The 19,434-nt window shown below is 42.4% G+C and overlaps 1 protein-coding gene across 2 annotated transcripts in view; it reads right to left on the reverse strand.

The window, feature by feature from the left end:
• LOC145509995 (uncharacterized) overlaps positions 1 to 19,434 on the reverse strand; it is a 39,584-nt gene that overhangs the window by 18,614 nt on the left and 1,536 nt on the right. The window contains exons 2-4 of one of the 2 annotated variants that reach the window (XM_081499886.1): positions 8,713 to 8,837; positions 7,536 to 7,738; positions 5,888 to 7,120 (exon numbers count right to left, since the gene is read on the reverse strand). In XM_081499886.1, the coding sequence (XP_081356012.1) occupies positions 5,888 to 6,016 (129 nt within the window). In that variant the 5' untranslated portion in view covers positions 6,017 to 7,120; positions 7,536 to 7,738; positions 8,713 to 8,837. Of the gene's footprint in view, positions 1 to 3,747; positions 7,121 to 7,535; positions 7,739 to 8,712; positions 8,838 to 19,434 lie in introns of those variants that run through there. The other variant, XR_014056599.1, reaches the window with a different exon arrangement.

Consider the following 19,434-nt stretch of genomic DNA (forward strand, 5'->3'; position numbering starts at 1 on the left):
CTCCTGGTCACCACTAAAATACATTTTGTCTGGGAATTCCCTGGTGGTACAATGATTAGGGGACTTCCCAGGTGGCACTAGTGGTAAAGAGCCCACCTGCCAATGCAGGAGACATGAGAGACATAGGTTTGATCCCTGAGTCAGGAAGATCTTCTGGAGGAGGGCATGGCAACCCACTCCAGTATTCTTGCCTGGAGAATCCCATGGTCAGAGCAACCTGGTGGGCTACAGTCCATAGGGTTGCAAAGAGTCAGACATGACTGAGCAACTATCACTTTCACTTTCACATGGAGAAAAGTAGATTCAAGTTCTTTTCCCGTGTTTTTTTTTAAACTGAATCGTTGGCATTTTGTTATACAAAGTTGCTTCAGGTATTCTGGATAATAAAACCTTGTCACATATATGATTCAAAAATGGGTTCTCTCATTCTGTAGGGTGTCCTTTCACTCTCTTGATAGTGTCCTTTGATGCACAAAACATTTTAATTTTCATGGAGTCCAATTTATCTATTTTGTCTTGTGTTGCTAGTGCCTTCAGTGCCAGGCATCGGGACATGACATGCCTGCCCACACACAGTGCTCTCTTCTTGCATCTGCTGTTCTTGCCCCCATCTCACTCTCTTCCAAAAACAATGGCATCTCCCTGTCCCTCAAGTACCCAAGGCCCAATCCCGCCTTAGGAGCTGCATTAGTCTGCTTGGGCCACTCAAAAAAGCACTGGAGACAGCGGGGCTGAAATCAACAATAATTTCTTTTCTCACAGTTTGGGAGGCTGGACCTACCCGATGAAGTTGTCAGCAGGGCTGGATCTTCTGGAGGCTCTGAGGAGGAATCTGTTCCAGGCATGTCTCCAGGTTTCTGGAGACTGCCAACAATCCTTTGCATGCCTTGGCTTGTAGAGAGATCACACTGGGGACTTCCCTGGTGGTGCAGTGGATAAGAATCCGCCTGCCAATGCAGGGGATACAGGTTTGATCCTTGGTCTGGGAAGATCCCATATGCCTTGGAGCAACTAAGCCAGAGCGCCACAGCTACTGAGCCCATGCTCTAGAGCCTGAGAGCTCTAACTACCGAACCCACGTGCTACAACTACTGAGGCCCATGTACATTGAGCCTGTGGTCCTAAAGTCTGTTCTCCGGAAGAAGCCACAGCAGCCACAGCAGCCACAGCAGAAGCCACTGCAATGAGAAGCCCAAGCACCACAATGAAGAGCAGACCCAGCTCACCTCAACTAGAGAAAGCCTGTGCAAAAGGCAACAAAGATCCAGCGCTGCCAAAAATAAATACATAAATAAAAGGAAGATCACATCAACCTCTGCTCTGATTTTACACGGCTAAGACATGTTTGTCTCCTGGGCAGGTGTCTGTGTCCCAATACACACCATTGGATTATGACCTACTCCAATCCATTATGGCCACACCCTGGTTACATCTACACAGACCTTATTTCCAAATCAGGTTTGAGAAAAGGAGTATTTCCTACCATATCAGTAAATAAGGGTGTCAGTCATCAGTGATTGCAGCCCTCCAATGAGAGCCACTGAACCTGAAGGAAATCAGGAAGGAGAAGAATATCTGCCATCTATCAGCCATCAGACTGCATCCACTCCCCACGGTGAGCCCTGAGGAACTCAGGATGTGAAAACACAGGATACTGGCCCCAGGTAGCTGAGATGCATATCAAAGGAATGATTTCAGTGAGCCCAGACTTTTGCATCCATCTTCCTATACATAGAAAAGCGCTAAATTTCTTAACTTGGGATATTTGATTTTCTTCAATTAACAGTCAGTTCTTGATGTTCTGACTACCTGCCCTTTGTTGCAACACTTCTATATAGTCTGGCTCCTCCTCCCACCTCCTTGGAGCAGTTCTCTCGATCTTACTTGAGATGCTGCCTCTAGGGCTTAAGTTCCTAAAATTCCCGCTGGATAAAACATAACTCTCAACTTTTAGGTTGTGAATATCTTTTAAATCCACAGGTTGTATGAGAGATTCCAGGTGGACACGAAATTGGTGGTGATGAGGGGGCAGGGAGGGAGGTGACATTACTGAATTCAGTATATATGCATATATGCAGGGGTTAATAGTCAGCCACTGTTGCTCTGGCTAAGCCATGAGAAAATCACCATGGGAAAAGAATAAAAGCAAGATATAACAATTTAAAGTACATCAGGTTGATTAGTTGGGGTCATCATGCCCTGCTAAGCTAAGGAAAAACAGTGTGGACCTTGGAACACTGGGTCAGCGCAAGTTCAGAATGCTGCTTGTGCACATACCAAGATGTTTTCCCAAAGCATATGCGGGTCTATGACCTCCAGCTTGGTGATAGACCTTGTACAAAAAAATAACAAAGGTAGTTCAAAGTAATCAATAAAATGGGAGATGTGATTGGGGATACAGGAGGCTGATTTTATCATAGCACAACAGATATTTCCTGCTTGCCAAAACACTAAATAAAAGGGATGTGGAACAAGGCTGAGGAACAAGGCTCTTGATCGTAGAGGTCTTGAGTCCCTCGCTTCCATCTTTGAAACTTTAATTCTGTCTCTAGTTTCTTTTTTCCAAACTGTGTTGACCACTTTTAATCCCTACCTGCTATGCTGGCCACAGTACATACATGTCCTTGTATATAGTTTAATAATCTATTTGGGTATTAACTTCCAGTGTTAGCTGAAATAGTTTACTCTTCTGCTATAATATTCACTGGAGAGACTGAATGAATGAATGAATTAAATCTCCATATCCCTCTCACCCCATCATGAGTGCATGCTGAATTGCTCATTCATGTCCAACTCTTTGTGACCCCACGGACTGTAGCCCACCAGGTTCCTCTGTCCATGGGATTCTCTAGGCAAGAATACTGGAGTGGGTTGCCATTTCCTTCTCCAGGGGATCTTCCTGACTCAGGGATCGAACTCTGCGTTGCAGGCAGATTCTTCACTGTCTGAGCCACCAGGGAAGCCCTCTCACCCTATCACTGTGCTACATTTCTCGGTATGATTGTGAAAGGTCAATGAAACCAACAGGTAGATATGTTTGTGCTGGACTGTTTTTTTCATTGTGCGTGTGGCTGGGACGTATATTTCCCAGAATCCCTGTCTCTATGATTCCAGGCTAGAATTCACCAACAGCCTAACTTATATGATGTTTGGAAGGTACTAGTGAGTGAAGAAACCAATTACTCTCAGGGTCTGGAGCCACCATACACAGACGGGCCAGTGCAGAGGGGCTTGTTGGGCAACCAGTGAGGAGCTTGTGATCACCAGGCAGGTCAATCAAGCAAGTCCTCAAACCAAACACCCACTTTTTCTCTTCCATTTTCTAAGGGTCCTGACTCCAATTAAGTCTTTATTTCTAAGTCCACAATCATAATCTGGTGCTAGATATTGAATGTCCCTCCTACGCCATGCAATCTAGGCTCAAACAAACAATTACGCCCCTGAGGAATACAGATGTTTGCCCATGGGTCCTTGTATGCTTTGCTCCCCTGTGGCTCTAGTGAGATAGCTGCCTTGGTGCTCCCCGAGTGACACCCCTGTCTTGTTGAGCAGTGACTATGTCGCTAGGCCCTGAGTACAGTAAGCTTTTCCTGGGCCTTCCTGGATCTCCTTCTTGTGGCCACATGGCCAGCCCCTAAAGGCACACAAGACAGGTACAGATTCACGGCCTCCAAACAAGCAGGTACAGATTCACAGCCTCCAAACAAGCATTCAGTAGGTATCCCTCTAACACTTTAAATCAGATTCTTTTAAAAAAAATTATTTATTTGGCTGTGCCAGGTCTTAGTTCAGCACACAAGATCTTTAATTGTGACATGTGGGATCTAGTTTCCTGACTAGGGATCGAACCCAGGCCCCCTGCATTGGGAGCTCAGAATCTCAGCCACTGGCCCACCAGAGAAGTTCCTGAACTTCATTTTTCAATGCACATTGTTTTAAATCACATCCTGGGTGATCACATATAAAGCAATGGGAAATCACATATAAAAATGGTCTAATTAAACATACTGGGCTAATCATTTAGAGAGCAGACCCCTATAAGAGAAAACGCCACAAACTGCCACATATATTCACAGGAGCTTATCTCAGCCTTGGAAGTATTGAGGAACAAGAAATGCAGCATCATCACAGCCTCTCATAATGTAACTAGGGAAGTAGGTTTCCTGTATCTATGGCTGCCATATTACATCTGCCATGGGTAGAGGTAGGAAACATCCACTATTAGAGGAACAAGATGTTTCCCACAGAAATCATGTAATTAGGAGAATCCTTGGACATGAAGAGGGCCACAGGATATGAGAAAATCACCGAGGGATCTTCCGAAGCCTGAAGAAGTGGCCTGATGGACCCCAAAGAGCCACAGGAACTTGCAGGGAACTGTGTGAACCTGAAAACCAAAGAGGACCCATGATGAGGAGCCTTGTCCACACTGCTGAGCAGAGTCCACACTGCTGCCCAGCAGGTAACTAACATACATCATGCATGTGTCTGACTGGGGCTGTTCCACACAGGCAGAGCCAGAAGTGAGAAAGCAGTGCCGGAGCTCAGGCCAGCAGGCTGCCCTGCAGCTCTGTCTCCTGATGGTACAGAAGAGCTGAGAATCATGGCTTCCTCACTCCTGCTCCAGACTTCATGCATCTTCCTCTTCTCAAGAACTTTAACTCAGAATCACCAACAGAAGGACTCTGGATGTCAAGTTTCCCACCTTACCCAAGATGACAACACAGTTCAGTAGAATCATCGAGACAGCAGCTTTCATCGCCATGCCAACAAGTCATTCTTCTCAACTCAGTGTTTTGTGTCCAATTTCTAACCAAGGTCAAGGACAATGAGCAAAGGCCAAATTACAAACATTACCAGGCAAGACAGAAGGTCCTTCAAGACCTTCCACAATTACTAATTACTGTGAAGAACACAGATATGGTATCCATTGTCTACAAAGAAACACAGAAGATACAACTTTCAGTAGAAAGGCTCTAGGGGAGGGTAAATACTGAGTTGGAAAATTCTTATATCTCTAACAGTGGACCAGGAAATACTTTTCAACAATACAGACCTCATATCATGATCGCATACTGGGGATACAAAACAAAGAAAGAACCAAAAACTTTTCACCTAAACATACCAAGCTGCACATATGCACACACACAAAATGAAAACTGAAAAACCACTTATCACCCCTGGGTTCAAAAGACTTTGTAGGGACTTCCCTGGTGGTCCGATGGTTATGGGTCCTCCTGCCAATGCAGGGCACATGGGTTCATTTCCTGGTCCTGGAAGATCTCACATGCCTCGGGGCAACTAAGCCTGTGCATCACAACTACTGAGCCCATGCTCTGCAACAAGAGAGTAGTCCCCACTCGCCACAACCCGAGAAATCCCTCTCACAGCAATGAAGACCCAACACAGTCAAAAATAAACAAATAAAAAATTTTTAGAAAGACATTGTAACAGGAATTCTCTGGCCGTCCAATGGTTAGGACTCTGCACTTTCACTGCAGAGGCATGGGTACCATGCTTGGTTAGAAAACTAAGATTCCTCCAAGCCAAGAGACATAGTCCTCCCACCCAAAAGACATTGTAACAGAAATGAGATAAACTTTATATGACTGCATGATGATGTAAAATCAAAGGTAATGAAATATAACTAGTACAGATGAAGGAGAAGAGGGATAGTTACTTTAAGTGTTCAGATCAGCAACATGAACTAGAAATGAATACCCTGGGATCCCTATCGAGGATGAGGCACTTAGGAAGGGAAAACCATATTTATATCCATTAAGAGATTTCTGTCATGCCCTGAGTTTTTGTGTATGAAATAAGTGAAGAGCTGAAGGTTTTCCCACAGTGACCCATTCACAAGGTTCTGCTCCAGGGCGCTGCTCACATTCCAAGTCTGAAGTGAAAGTGAAGTCTCTCCCAGAGGCCTGGTGTTCAGCATTGCTCCCCAGTGTGTGTTCTCATGTGTCCTTGCAGGTTTGTGGGGTACCAAAATGCTTTCCCACACTGCTGACATGCGTAGGGCTTCTCCTCACTGTGCATTCGCATGTGCTTCCTTAAGGAGGAGGGCCAGCAGAAAGCTTTCTGGCACTGCGTGCATGTGTAGGCTCTCTCTCTGCTGTGTGTCCTCAGGTGTCCATGAAGGGAGGCTTGGCGCATGAAGGCTTTCCCACAGAGTGGACATCCAAAGGGCTTCTCCCCCGTGTGTGTTCTCTCATGTTCCCGGAGGGACATGGAGCAGCTGTAGGCTTTGCCGCATTCTGTGCATTCGTAGGGCTTTGCTCCACTGTGCATCCTCATGTGCTTTTTAAAATATCTCTGATGCCTGAAGGCTTTCCCGCAGTGCTGGCATTCATAGGGCTTCTCCTGACTGTGTGTTCCTGCATGTTCCCTGAGAGATGAGGAGGAGCTGTAGGCTTTGCCTTATTCTATGCATTCGTAGGGTTTCATGCCGCTGTGTTTTCATGTGTCTTCTGAAGTATTTGGGACAACTGAAAGCTTTCCCACATATCTTACACACATAAGGTTTGTCACTGGTGTCTATTGTCATGTGTCCAACCAGGGATGAGGAAGATCGGAGGGCTTGCTCATATTCCTCGCGCTCACAGTGTTTTTCTCCAGTGTGAGTTCTCATGTGCTGTGCAAGGTACGAATGACAGGTCAAGGATTTCCCGCAGACATTACACATGTGGGTTTTCTGTCCATGCTGACCTCTCTCATGTCCCTTAAAGGACGAGGGAAAAGCGAGAACTTTTCCAGATTTCTTACAATCTGAAGACCGTTTACTACCATGACTCTTCACGCATCTCTTACATGTTCTCCCAGCATCCTGACATTTATTGGATTCCTCTACAATGTCTGTTCTCCTAGGAGGGCTTAGGCATGAGACACAGCTGCAGGCTTCCCCAGATTCCTCACATGGATAATGTCGTATCCAGGGAGAGATCTCGGCTGATTTTGGAAAGAACAATCCCTGTAGGCTTTTCCACACTTAGTGCATTTACAGGGCTGAATTTCAGGCCAATATCCTTTACACACAGTAAGATCTGTAATTTGGTTCAGGGCTTCCGGACAGTGATGACCTTCATTATCCATGCAGAGCTTATCCACCAAATGATTTCTGTTCAAAATGGGAAGCACAGTATTAGAGATGAATGATTATAAGTGATTTCTTCACTAATGATTTATTGATGATTGCTCATTATTATTTTGACTACATATTTGCCATTTTCAATGAATGAGCATATTTTTTACACTCTCTGCATTGTGACAAAGTGCAACAAGTTTAATGCTCTGGCTGAGGGCTAAAACAGAGTCAACGTTTTCTGTGTTTCTTACATACAGGGTATCTTGGTCATCATTTTGTTTCTAACCTTATTATGATTTGGATACTCAACATCATATTTAGGAAAGTATTTTCTTTTGAAATTTTTCTAAGTACAAATTTGGTTAGCTAGGTTTACACCTTTCCTTTAGTTTCAAGTGAGTCTAACAAGCTGCAGGTATCCCCATGCTCCCATGGCAGTGCCACTCACCTCCAATCCCTTTCTAAGGTCTGGTGACCTCCAGTGTCAAGAAACATCCAGTTTTCTCCAAAAACAGACCAGGAATCATTTCTTGTGAATCTTACTTTTTTCTCTTCACTGCACAGTTCATTCTTCAAAATATCACACTGAGTACTCGATCTGGTTTTAATTTGAAGGCAAGAACCTGTAACAATTGGTAGTGTAACTAAATTCTTAGGAAAGAAATAGTGGGATAAAGGAAAGAAAAGAAACCATATGTAGATTACTTTCCATATACAGATTCAAAAATGTAAACAAATTTTATAAGGAAAAATAGACATGGGGACAAAGAAAAGACCTTGACTATTTGGAATTTTGGCCATCACAGGAAAAATGAGTCAAAGTGGCAGCTTTGTTCAGTAAGAGATATTTCAAAAAGAATGGAGACTGATGTCTGATCAATATTATCAAAGAAGGAAAGTAGGAAGAAATGGGGCAAAATGCACTTTACCAAATCCTCCGTTTGTACAGCGAGGTACAAAAAGACTTCTTGAGTGGGCAAGGATGGATGAAAACTCCAAGAGGGAAGCCAGGTTAACTATACCCATCACCTTCTCAGAGACCTAGTCATGTTCCTAACGCATATGTCCAAACATCGCTGCCTGATCCAGAACCTGCTCCTCCCAATAGGTGAGCTCCCTGGTGATCTCAGGTACAGAGGCCCTGGACGAGGCCTGTGTCCACAGACCCAGCAGCCCTTGGGATGTTGGACAGTGTGTGGCTGCCATCCTGCTCATGGAGAAAGTTTCTCATGGGGAGGGTGGAGAACAGCAAGCTGTCCGTGAGATGGGCCGATTCTCCAGCCCTCATGCCACTGACAACGGGTCAGTGTGGGTTTAACTGCAGCAAGATCATCATGTCAAATGTGTATTGACAAGTGTAACTTTCACAGGGTGAAAACCATTATGCTTCTCTCACTGCCCAAATTAGGGAGCCTTGAGATTCTGTTCAAGAGTGACAAAAAGTCAGTCAATGCATGAAACTGTTTTCATGGAAAAGCAACCTGATTATAGGGTATGTTCTATAATGGCAGGGGCCATGTCTGCCTTTTTTCCAACACATTCCCATCCCCATTCCTTGTAAGAAAGGACATTGTAAGAAATAACTGTTCCCTAAAAACTTAGTGCAGGGAGGAAGCTGTCCTCACCCACAGAGGCCAGGTTCCTGCAGGTCTCCAGCATCACATCTCTGTAGTTTCCGCTGACCAGGGTCCAGCAAGGCCCACTCCTCCAGGGTGAAGTTCACAGCCACATCTTCAAAGACCACTGAGTCCTGAAACAGCCACATATTCTGTGTCAGTGAGGCTCCCCTTTCACCCTTGAGTGTGGGAGGATGGGGAGGCCAACAGGTGGGAACTGGATTCAATTCCTAGGACTCCTGAGCTCACACTCTTGTGGGAAATGACCACATGCCAGCAAATTCAATGCAGGTTCCTCAGTGATGGAAAGTGCTGGACACTGAAGCAAAATGTGACAGCAACAGTAAACATGGACTAATGGAGACAGGACTGAAAAGAACTGTTCTTACTGAGACAGTAGATTGTGAGGCATGGTAAAGACTGATAAATGAAACCATCATTCAGATAACATGGAAATGGACACGTGACTTGGTCAAAAGTTATCACTGTCTTGTCACCTTCAAGAACTGGAATCAGAACATCAGTGCTGCTGGATCTGAATAACCATGAACCTGAAGGCAACAGCAACAAACAGTCTGGTCTGGTCCCCTCATATCCGACAGAGGCAGAGACACAACCCCTCCTGTGATGAGGTGGACACTGAGGGTATACAGGCCATCCAGGACACGGGGCCCAGCACATCTGTTGGGTAAGAAAGGGCCTGGTTCCTCAGGAAGCTGTCAAGCCAGCAGGGCCTCTCAGATAAATAACAGAGTGCTTGGAATTCAAGGAAGATGTCCCACAAACAAGAGTTGTTGAAGAATCTGATGGTGATTGAGCTAAAGGTGACTCTAAGAGGGAGAATAAAGAACCTAAATATTATATTTAGAGAAACATGGGATTACTCTACACTGATGATATAAAAAGATAACAAGTACAAAATTAAAAAGTACAGGTTTTTTAAGCAAAAAAATATGGGCTCAAGATGTGAAGAAAAAAGAAATCCCACAACATGAGCTACAAAGAAGGCAAAGTTACTTCAACTAGGGTTGCAACTGAGTTTGCTAGTCACATACTTGATGAGAGCACTGTATCAGAAATATATGTGAAGAACTCATATAACAACAGTCCTGGAGAAGGAAACGGCAACCTACTCCAGTCTTCTTGCCTGGGAAATCCCATGGACAGAGGAGCCTGATGGGCTATACAGCTCATGGGGTTGCAAGCGTTGGACATGATTTAGTGACTAAACAACATGACAACAATAAAAAATAAAAGACAAATAATACAACTCAATAATGGGGCAATAAATATGAATAGACTGTCAGGATACATTTAACAGGAGGCTTCCTGTGTGCTGTTTTCAGTCTTGCATGAATTCTATGTTCCTTAACAGCACCTGAATACACGTGCCAGAGAGCTGGCAAGACGGCTTCCGGGGATGATAGAAATTCATGTATCTCATTCATATGGAAATTCCATATGGTGAACAGCAGCCATTTACAAGTCTCCTCCTTTCTGATATGTAAAGTAACTGTTACAACCCCCTCTCTAGAGAATAATTCTAACCTCCAGCTTTCTAGATGACTTGTTAGACTTTTGATCCCTGTCTCTGCTAAAAAGGGCTATCTGGTAAGAGAGTATATATATGCCCACAATATGTTTAATAAATGCCTTTGTTCCACCAGAGCACTGGTCACCGTGTCTTTCTTCATTTTCTCTCTCTCTCGCTCTCTCTTGCTCTCTCACTCTCTCCCTCTCTCCGTTTCAGGCTGTTTCCACGGAGCACAGGTGTCCATCGTGTCTACTTACTTGCCCAGGCTTTCAAGACCTCTTCGAGAGGGCGCCCTGAGCCTACATAGACGGTGCTAACTCTTTGTCCTAGAGTTATATTGGCATACTGTGTAAACCAGGGAATATCAGCCTCTTTTCTTCCTCTTTTTCTTATCGGTCGACTCTGTACCCCCAAGTTCCGGTCCATTAAAGGACCACAAAAATTGGCGCGCCAGAACAGGGACTTGGGATATGGCAGGTTGGGCAGAGTGACCCCGGAAAGCTTATTGAAGCTGGTAAGTACTAAAGCCATGGGTATTACGGCAAGCCTATTCAGACTGTTAAATATTTTCGACATAGATTTTACGGAGGAAAATCCCTATCACTTTTCTAATTTTCTTTATCAATTATTTAAAGCTCAGGGATTTTCAGTTTTGCACCAGGATATAGAGGCCTGCCTTCAAACAGTGGTTGAATGTAACCCTTGGTTCCCTGAGGAAGGCAGTACTGATTTAGAAGTCTGGCATCAGGTTAGAAAAAATGTGAAGCGAGCAGCCAGACGGGGAAAATACATTCCCACAGATTTCTGGCCTCTATGGGATCTTATTGAAACTGTGCTTCTGCCACTTAACCCTGGCCCTCCTGATATTCAGCAACAGGCAGAACACTTAGTACATGAACATGAATTAAAAAATGAAACCTTACAAAAGGCCCAATTAGAACAACATAATATATATACTAATCCTCCCTCGGTTGTTCCAAGTTCTCCCCGTATGCCAGCAGACACCAATTTAAAAGCCTCTCCTTTGTTAGAACCTAATGATATTAGCAACGACTTCCCTAAGCAATCTCCTCCATGACAGAGGTTTTCTGAATGGCTGGCTTCTCAATCACAAATCTCCGAAGCCGATGGTTTTTCCGCTTTTCCAGTTTTAAGAAATCCTGATGCTCAAGGGCATGTAATACCTCAATATGAGGCTATTAACTTTTATCACATGCAACAAATAAAAAAGGCTATAACTATGTACGGCCCACATTCACCTTTTACTAAAGCACTTCTAAATTCTATTACATCCACTCTGGGAAATTTTGTTCCCCATGATTGGCGTACTTTAATAAAAGCTCTCCTTAAACCAGGAGAATATCTTCAACTGACAATGTGGTTTCATGACATAGCCAGAGATCATGCTAACAGAAATGCTCGAGCTGGTGCTCCCCCAAATCAAATTACTTTTGAGATGTTAACTGGTACAGGACCATTTGACGCTTTAGAAGCTCAAATACAGTGCCCTCTGTTGCTATATGAACAAATAAGAACAGTGGCCCTTGAAGCTTGGGAGCGAATAACTCCTCGAGGGGAACCTACAGGTAGCTACACTAAAATATTGCAGGGACCTAATGAATCTTATGCTGATTTTTCAGCTAGATTACAAACTGCTATTTCCCATACTGTAATTGGAGATGAAGCTAAAAAACAACTAGAGAAACTACTTGCTTATGAGAATGCAAATCAGGAATGCCAAAAGGCCATAGTTCCTATTCAAGAGACAGGGACTATTATAGATTATTTGAAGGCTTGTCGCAATCTAGGATCAGAAACTCAAAAGATGCAAATGCTAGCTGAAACAATGGTTGCTGCCCTTAAAAAGGGAAATGAAGGCTGTTTTACACGTGGAGATAAAAACCATTTTAAAAGGGATTGCCCTAAAAAGGCTGATAAAAAGCCTTCCAATATCTGTCCTCGCTGTCGTAGAGGAATGCATTGGGCCAAAGACTGTAAATCTAAATTTGACATTGAAGGGAAACCTATTCCGGGAAACTCCAAGAAGGGGACCCCCCCCAGGTCCCCTTCAACAAAAACCAGGGGCAAATTCCATCTTTTCCCTCAAACCCTCAACATCCGGCAGTGCTGACGTCTGACATACCAGCCATAGATGATTTTCTCCTTTACCCTCAGGCAGTCCCATCTAGAATACCTACCGGTTTGTTTGGACCCCTGCCCCCACAAACTTTCGATCTTTTACTCGCCGATCTAGTTTGACTTCTAAAGGAATTACTGTTCATCCTGGAGTAATTGATTCAGATTATAGAGGAAAAATTCAAATTATGATGTCGTCCCAGATTTTATGGCAATTCAAAAAGGGGGACAAAATTGCTCAATTACTTCTTTTACCTTACATTTCTATTAACTCTTCTAAAGATGTACAGACAGGAGGATTCGGCAGTACGGATCAAAAACAATCCTTGTGGACTTCGTTAATATCTGAATTTGCCCGACCGAATATTAATATCAAAATTAATGGTAAAAAATTTTCTGGTCTCCTTGACACTGGATCTGATATTACTATCATTTCCAAACATTTATGGCCCAAATCTTGGCCTATACAACAAATTTCTTGCCAAATTGCAGGAATTTCTCAAACTAAAGTACAGGAGGTTTATCAAAGTACTCAGATATATCCATGTGAGGGACCAGAAGGCCAACCTGCAACACTAAAACCTTATGTGATAGATGCCCCTATTAATTTAATAGGGAGAGACTTACTTATGCAATGGCAGACTCAAATTCATATTCCACATTTTTCCTAGGGGCCACTGCTCATTTAACAAACAATGCATGTATTAAAATAACTTGAAAAAATGACGAGCCAATTTGGACCGAGCAGTGGCCCCTCACGAAAGAGAAATTACAGGCAGCTAAAGAACTCATATATACACAACTAGAATTAAAACATATTGAAGAATCTTGCTCTCCTTGGAACTCTCCTATTTTTGTTATAAAAAAGAAATCTAACAAATGGCGTCTCCTAACAGACCTTAGAAAAGTTAATGCATCTATGAAACCTATGGGTGCATTACAACCAGGAATGCCATCACCTACTACTATTCCTCAAAATTGGCACATTATTATTATTGATTTACAGGATTGTTTTTTTAATATACCTCTACACCCTTTAGACCGAGAGAGAATCGCCTTCTCTCTCCCTTATCCTAACCATATCGGGCCTCATAAACGATACCAATGGACTGTGCTGCCTCAAGGGATGATGAATTCTCCCACCACGTGTCAGTACTATGTAGCTAAAGCCCTTGAGCCTGTGAGAGCACAATTTCCTAACTTTCTTGTTATTCACTATATGGATGACATATTGTTTTCAGCACCATCTGTCTTAGAAACACAACACATGTTTGACATAGCTCAAGTATGTTTAAAAAACTCTGGGTTAATTATTGCCCCTGACAAAATTCAAACCTCTACACCTTACCATCACTTGGGGTTTGTTGTTAATCGACAACGGATTACTCCCCAATTAACTCAAATCTGTACTGATAAATTATCAACCTTAAATGATTTTCAAAAACTCTGAGGTGATATAAATTGGATTAGACCTTCTTCAGGCATTGCTAATTACCAATTGAATAACCTATTTAATACTATAAAAGGAGATCCTGATTTAAATAGCCCTTGTTCACTTTCTCAAGAGGCACGAGAGGAACTCTATTTAGTACAAAATAAATTACAACAACAGTTTCTTACTCGCATCAGGCTAGATTTACCTCTAGATTTATTTATACTCCCCTCTCTCCATTCTCCCACAGGGCTTCTTGCTCAGCAAGAGCATCCAATAGAATGGATCTATACCCGTTTTAGGGGAATAAAGTCACCTACACCCTATCTTGATTTAATTGCTTTAATTATTATCAATGGTAGAAATAGGACTAAAACTCTAATTGGCTCTGATCCTCATAAAATTGTAATACCTATCAATAAATCTCAATTTGAGAATGCATTACAAACTTCTACCGATTTCCAAGTAGCTTTTCTAGAATATTTTGGAGAAATTTCATTTCATTATCCTTCTGGTAAGCTATGGAATTTCTTCAAAAATACTAAATTTATTGTTTCCCGCGTTATCAGCTCACAGCCTTTACCACAAGCTGAGGTCTTTTATATAGATGGGACTAAAAATGCCAAAGCTTCATTCTGGTCTCTTAAGGAATATAAAGTCTTTTATACTAAATTTCATTCCGCTCAACAAAATGAATTGTATGCTCTTATTCAAGTCATTTGCCTGCATCCTTACCCCATTAATATAGTCTCTGATTCCTCATATTCAGTTTTTGTATTAAAAAATATCGAAACCTCCACCATAAACTCCAATCAACCTATTATTCAACAACTTTTTTTCGAATTGCAATCCTTAATCATAAACCGCACTTATCCCATTTATATTACCCATATCCGAGCACACTCCTGTCTTCCCAGCCCTATGACTTATGGTAATGTACAAGCTGATAAACTTGTTTCTTTTGCTACTCCGGAGGAACAGCATGCTCTGTTACATAATAATGCTGGCTCCCTACACCAGCTATAGAAAATCCCATACCGCCAGGCTAAAGAAATTATTAATAAATGCTCCACTTGTAGACCATTACATCTTTGACCCATCGCACAAGGAATTAATCCTCGTGGTTTGCAACCTAATGAATTATGGCAAAGGGATGTCACCCATTGCCCTGAGCTTTCTCCTTCTTCTTTCTTACATGTCTGTATTGATACCAATTCTTCTTTTATTTGGGCCACACCTCTTCGCGGTGAAGCTGCACAACACGTTATTACTCACTTACTAGCTTGTTTTGCGGTAATGGGAACTCCTAGTTCTATTAAAACAGACAATGGCCCTGTCTATATTTCTAGGCACTTAAAACAATTTTTACAATCATTCTCTATTAAACATATTACAGGCATTCCTTATAATCCACAGGCACAAGGTATAGTTGAACGAGCACATCACACACTAAAATTACAAATAAAAAAATTAAAAAAGGGGGAATACACAGGAACACTACTTTCGTCTTTATCTAAAGCAGACTTTACTAGATTCCAACATAAGATATTTTCTAAACCTGTAACTATTGTTAATACAGTTTTATTTGTTTTAAATTTTTTAAACTTACCACAGGGAGAGATTTTAACAAGAGCAGAAAAACATTTCGAGGAATTGAAGGACACTTCTCTTCCTCTGCCCATTTGGTATCAAGACGGGTTAACAAAACAATGGAAATCCGGGAAACTAATTTTACAGGGAAAGGGGTATTCTTGTGTCTCCCCAGATGGATCCAATGAGCTCACATGGCTCCCCCTTCGGAAAATTCGACCCAAGGGGGCCCCCAGCCTTCAAAACAGAGATGAAACAACAAAAACCCCAGGAGGAAGAAATTCTAATACGGGCCATGGCAGCTCTAAAGATCTCCAGGAAGCACCACCCTCGGCGACATCAACCTTATAACCTCCCCACTTGGGGACAAATAAAAACCCTTACTAATTGAGCTGAAAATTTGGTCTCTCAACAGGGAATGCCGCAGAATCCAGAAAACACTTTCCTAGCTATGCTTAGCCTGATTGCTTGTGCCACTACTTCGCCCGAGGCAAATTAATCATTCATACCCAACCCCCTTTTTCACTACAGGTGATAAAATGGATGTCGAGAAGATCAGTTGTTTCTACTAATGACTCTATACATATGCTTGCTTCCTAGAGCATTAAAGGGCCCTTACACCTTGAAGCAGAAGAAAAAACTAATTAACATTTCTCTAGGTTATGAAGTCCTTCCTTTGTGCTTGGGACCAACAGAATTCCGACAAACTTGGGCTTTCGCCCTGCCTCCCAAAAGACTTTCAGACTTTGCTTAAATTGTAAACCATGGTTACACTACAAAAACCTTAGGGAAAGAATTCATTACCATGACAAAGGACTTCTTGAGTGACTTAACAGAAAAATCTCCCCACCTCGCCTTCAGATCAATAAACAGATTGGGCCTAAACTATGAGACACCTGGAAACCTGTCGCGAGCAACTAAAAACTTGAAGCTTGGAACAGACATTTTACAAGGACATGCTTATAAGACTTTACCTTCTGTAACCTGTATTAATTGCTAACTATATACTTGTTAAAAAATGATTCCCTTTTGATTGTGATTGAGATTCTACTCAATATTGTGTTATTCCTGTTCAATCTAATCATAGTACCTACAACTGGGTACAAATCAAAATTCATTTATGAAACATACATAATAATGCCTCACTGTATGTACAAAAAGAACTCCTTGTTAAAACGTCTGCCTTCTTCCACTAACCTAGAGACTTTAGCTGAGCAACTAGCGGTTTAATTATCTGGGCTATAGCCACGAGGTTGATTTCAAAATATTATTCACAGCATCAGGTCTGAAACTGTAACTTTGGTGTTTGTCTTGGTGACTTTATTTGTTGTTTACCGTTGCCTTTCTATAAGATTGGTTTATACTAAACAAACTCACATGATCAGGACCTTTTTTTTTTTTACAAATATAATAAAACAGGGGGAGTTGTCAGGTTACATTTAACAGGAGGCTTCCTGTGTGCTGTTTTCAGTCTTGCATGAATTCTATGTTCCTTAACAGCACCTGAATACACGTGCCAGAGAGCTGGCAAGACGGCTTTCGGGGATAATAGAAATTCATGTATCTCATTCATATGGAAATTCCATATGGTGAACAGCAGCCATTTACAAGTCTCCTTTCTGATATGTAAAGTAACTGTTACAACCCCCTCTCTAGAGAATAATTCTAACCTCTGGCTTTCTAGATGACTTGTTAGACTTTTGATCCCTATCTCTGCTAAAAAGGGCTATCTGGTAAGAGAGTATATATATGCCCACAATATGTTTAATAAATGCCTTTGTTCCACCAGAGCACTGGTCACCGTGTCTTTCTTCATTTTCTTTCTCTCTCTCTCTCTCCCCGTTTCAGGCTGTTTCCACGGAGCACAGGTGTCCATCGTGTCTACTTATTTGCCCAGGCTTTCAAGACCTCTTCGAGAGGGCACCCTGAGCCTACGTAGATGGTGCTCTTTGTCCTAGAGTTATATTGGCATACTGTGTAAACCAGGGAATATCAGCCTCTTTTCTTCCTTCTTTTCTTATCGGTCGACTCTGTACCCCCAAGTTCCGGTCCATTAAAGGAACATAAAAACAGACAATTTTCCAAAGAAGATATACAAATGGCCAAAAAACACACGAAAAGATGTTAAATACCATTAGTATTAATAATTGGGAATCCATATACAAAATTGAATTGTGGGGAGACACTTTCCAACCCCTTCTAGGAGGCTAGCATTATGCTGATACCAAAACCAGAAAAAGACATCACACATAAAGAAAGCTACAAAGCAGTATCCCATATAAACACAAACAAAAAAATTCTCAACAAAATGTTAACAATCCAAATCCACTGAGATATAAAAAGGATTCAACACCAAGACCAAGTGGGATTTATTCTAGGAATAAAAAGTTTGGTTCAACGAAACAAAGCACTGGTATCATATACTTTATTAATAAAGAACAAAAAACCACACGATCACCTCAATAGACTCAGAAAAGGTTATCTGTGAAAACACATCACCTTTGGGATTTTCCTGGTGGCTCAGGGGTAAAGAATCTGCAGGCCAATGTTGGGGATATGGGTTCAATCCCTGGTCCATGAAGATCCCACATGCTGTGAAGCAACTAAGCCCATGGGTAACTACTGAGCCAGCACTCTGGAGCCCACAACCTGTAGCTACTGAAGGTTGAGTGCCTAGAGCCTGTGCTTCACAACAAGAAAAGCCACTGCAATGCGAAGCCTGGGCAATGAAGAGCAGCCCCTGCTTGCCGTGACTGGAAAAAGTCCAAGAGCAGCCACGAAGATCCAGCACAACCAAAGGAAAAAAAAAAAAAGGAATTAGAAAGGGCTTCCCTAGTGGCTCAGTGGTAAACAATCTGCCTGCCAATGCAGAAGACACTAGTTTGACCCATGGAGCAAATAAGCCCATGCACCACAACAAGAGAAGCCATTGCAATGATAAACCCACACACAACTAGAGAGTAGCCCCAACTGGCCACAACTAGAGAAAAGTCCCAGCAGCAGTGAAGACCCAGCACAGTCAAAAATAAATAAATAAAATTATTTTTGGAAAAAAAATGCAAAATATCTCATCATAATGCTTTTTAAGAAAGGGAATTAAAACAACCCCACATCATCTTTTCTTGATAAAAATACTCAGCAAACTAGAAACAGAGGGAATGAAATGCTAAAGGGCATCCAGGAGATGCTGATACCTAACTTTTGAACAGACACTTTTCCAAAGAAGAAATATAAATGGTCAATAAGCTCATGAAAAGGAAAAAAAAAAAAAGAGAAAACAAAAGTTCATGAAAAGATGTTCAACATGAATCATCAGGGAAATGCAAGGAAAGTTTTTCGGAATTCAGTCTGATTTGCTTTCAGTACTACAGAGTGAAAATGGTGATCCCACAGTTGCCTTAATAGAGGTTTCCTGGATAGAAACGTGGCCCCAGCCTCCATCGTGGAGGTGCTGGCTTAGAGCAGAGCGGGTCAGCCATGCTCACTCATCACCACCCGTGTACTGATTGCATCAGCCAAGGACAGTGCCTGGAGAAGAGTCCGCCCACCATCCTGAACCATCCATAAGCCATATTATTCTTGTGGAAACTCTTAACATGGCCCCATCAAGTAAGAAAAAAGATAAGAAAGAACTTTTAAAAGTCCCAGATTGAGAGCTGGGAGACACATGGAGTCAGCAAGGAGAATCTCCCAGAGGACGGGCTGGGTCGATGATGTGGTGAAGCCTGGTAAAGGGAAAACTAGCTCTTCCTTCTTGCGTGCTTGGAAGGGAAAACTCAGTTTTCCCTCCTGTGTGTTTCTTCCCTCTGTGTCTCTTTACCCTCACGGAGACCACTTCACTTCAGAGACTCCTGGTCACCAATATGTCGTGGTTTCTCCCCATACCAGGCAATTCTCTGTGACTCCAGCTGGGTTTCCTACCCTTGAAACTGGGGTTTGACACGCTCTACCTGGAGATGGCATCAGATTCTACAGGTTAAAGGCTCAGTCCCTCAAGACTGCCTCCAACCCCCAGACACACACACACTTTAGATGCCAG

Source organism: Giraffa tippelskirchi, chromosome 6 (genome assembly GCF_054371585.1).
Source record: "Giraffa tippelskirchi isolate mGirTip1 chromosome 6, T2T-mGirTip1v1.2.pri, whole genome shotgun sequence".
NCBI lineage: Eukaryota > Metazoa > Chordata > Mammalia > Artiodactyla > Giraffidae > Giraffa > Giraffa tippelskirchi.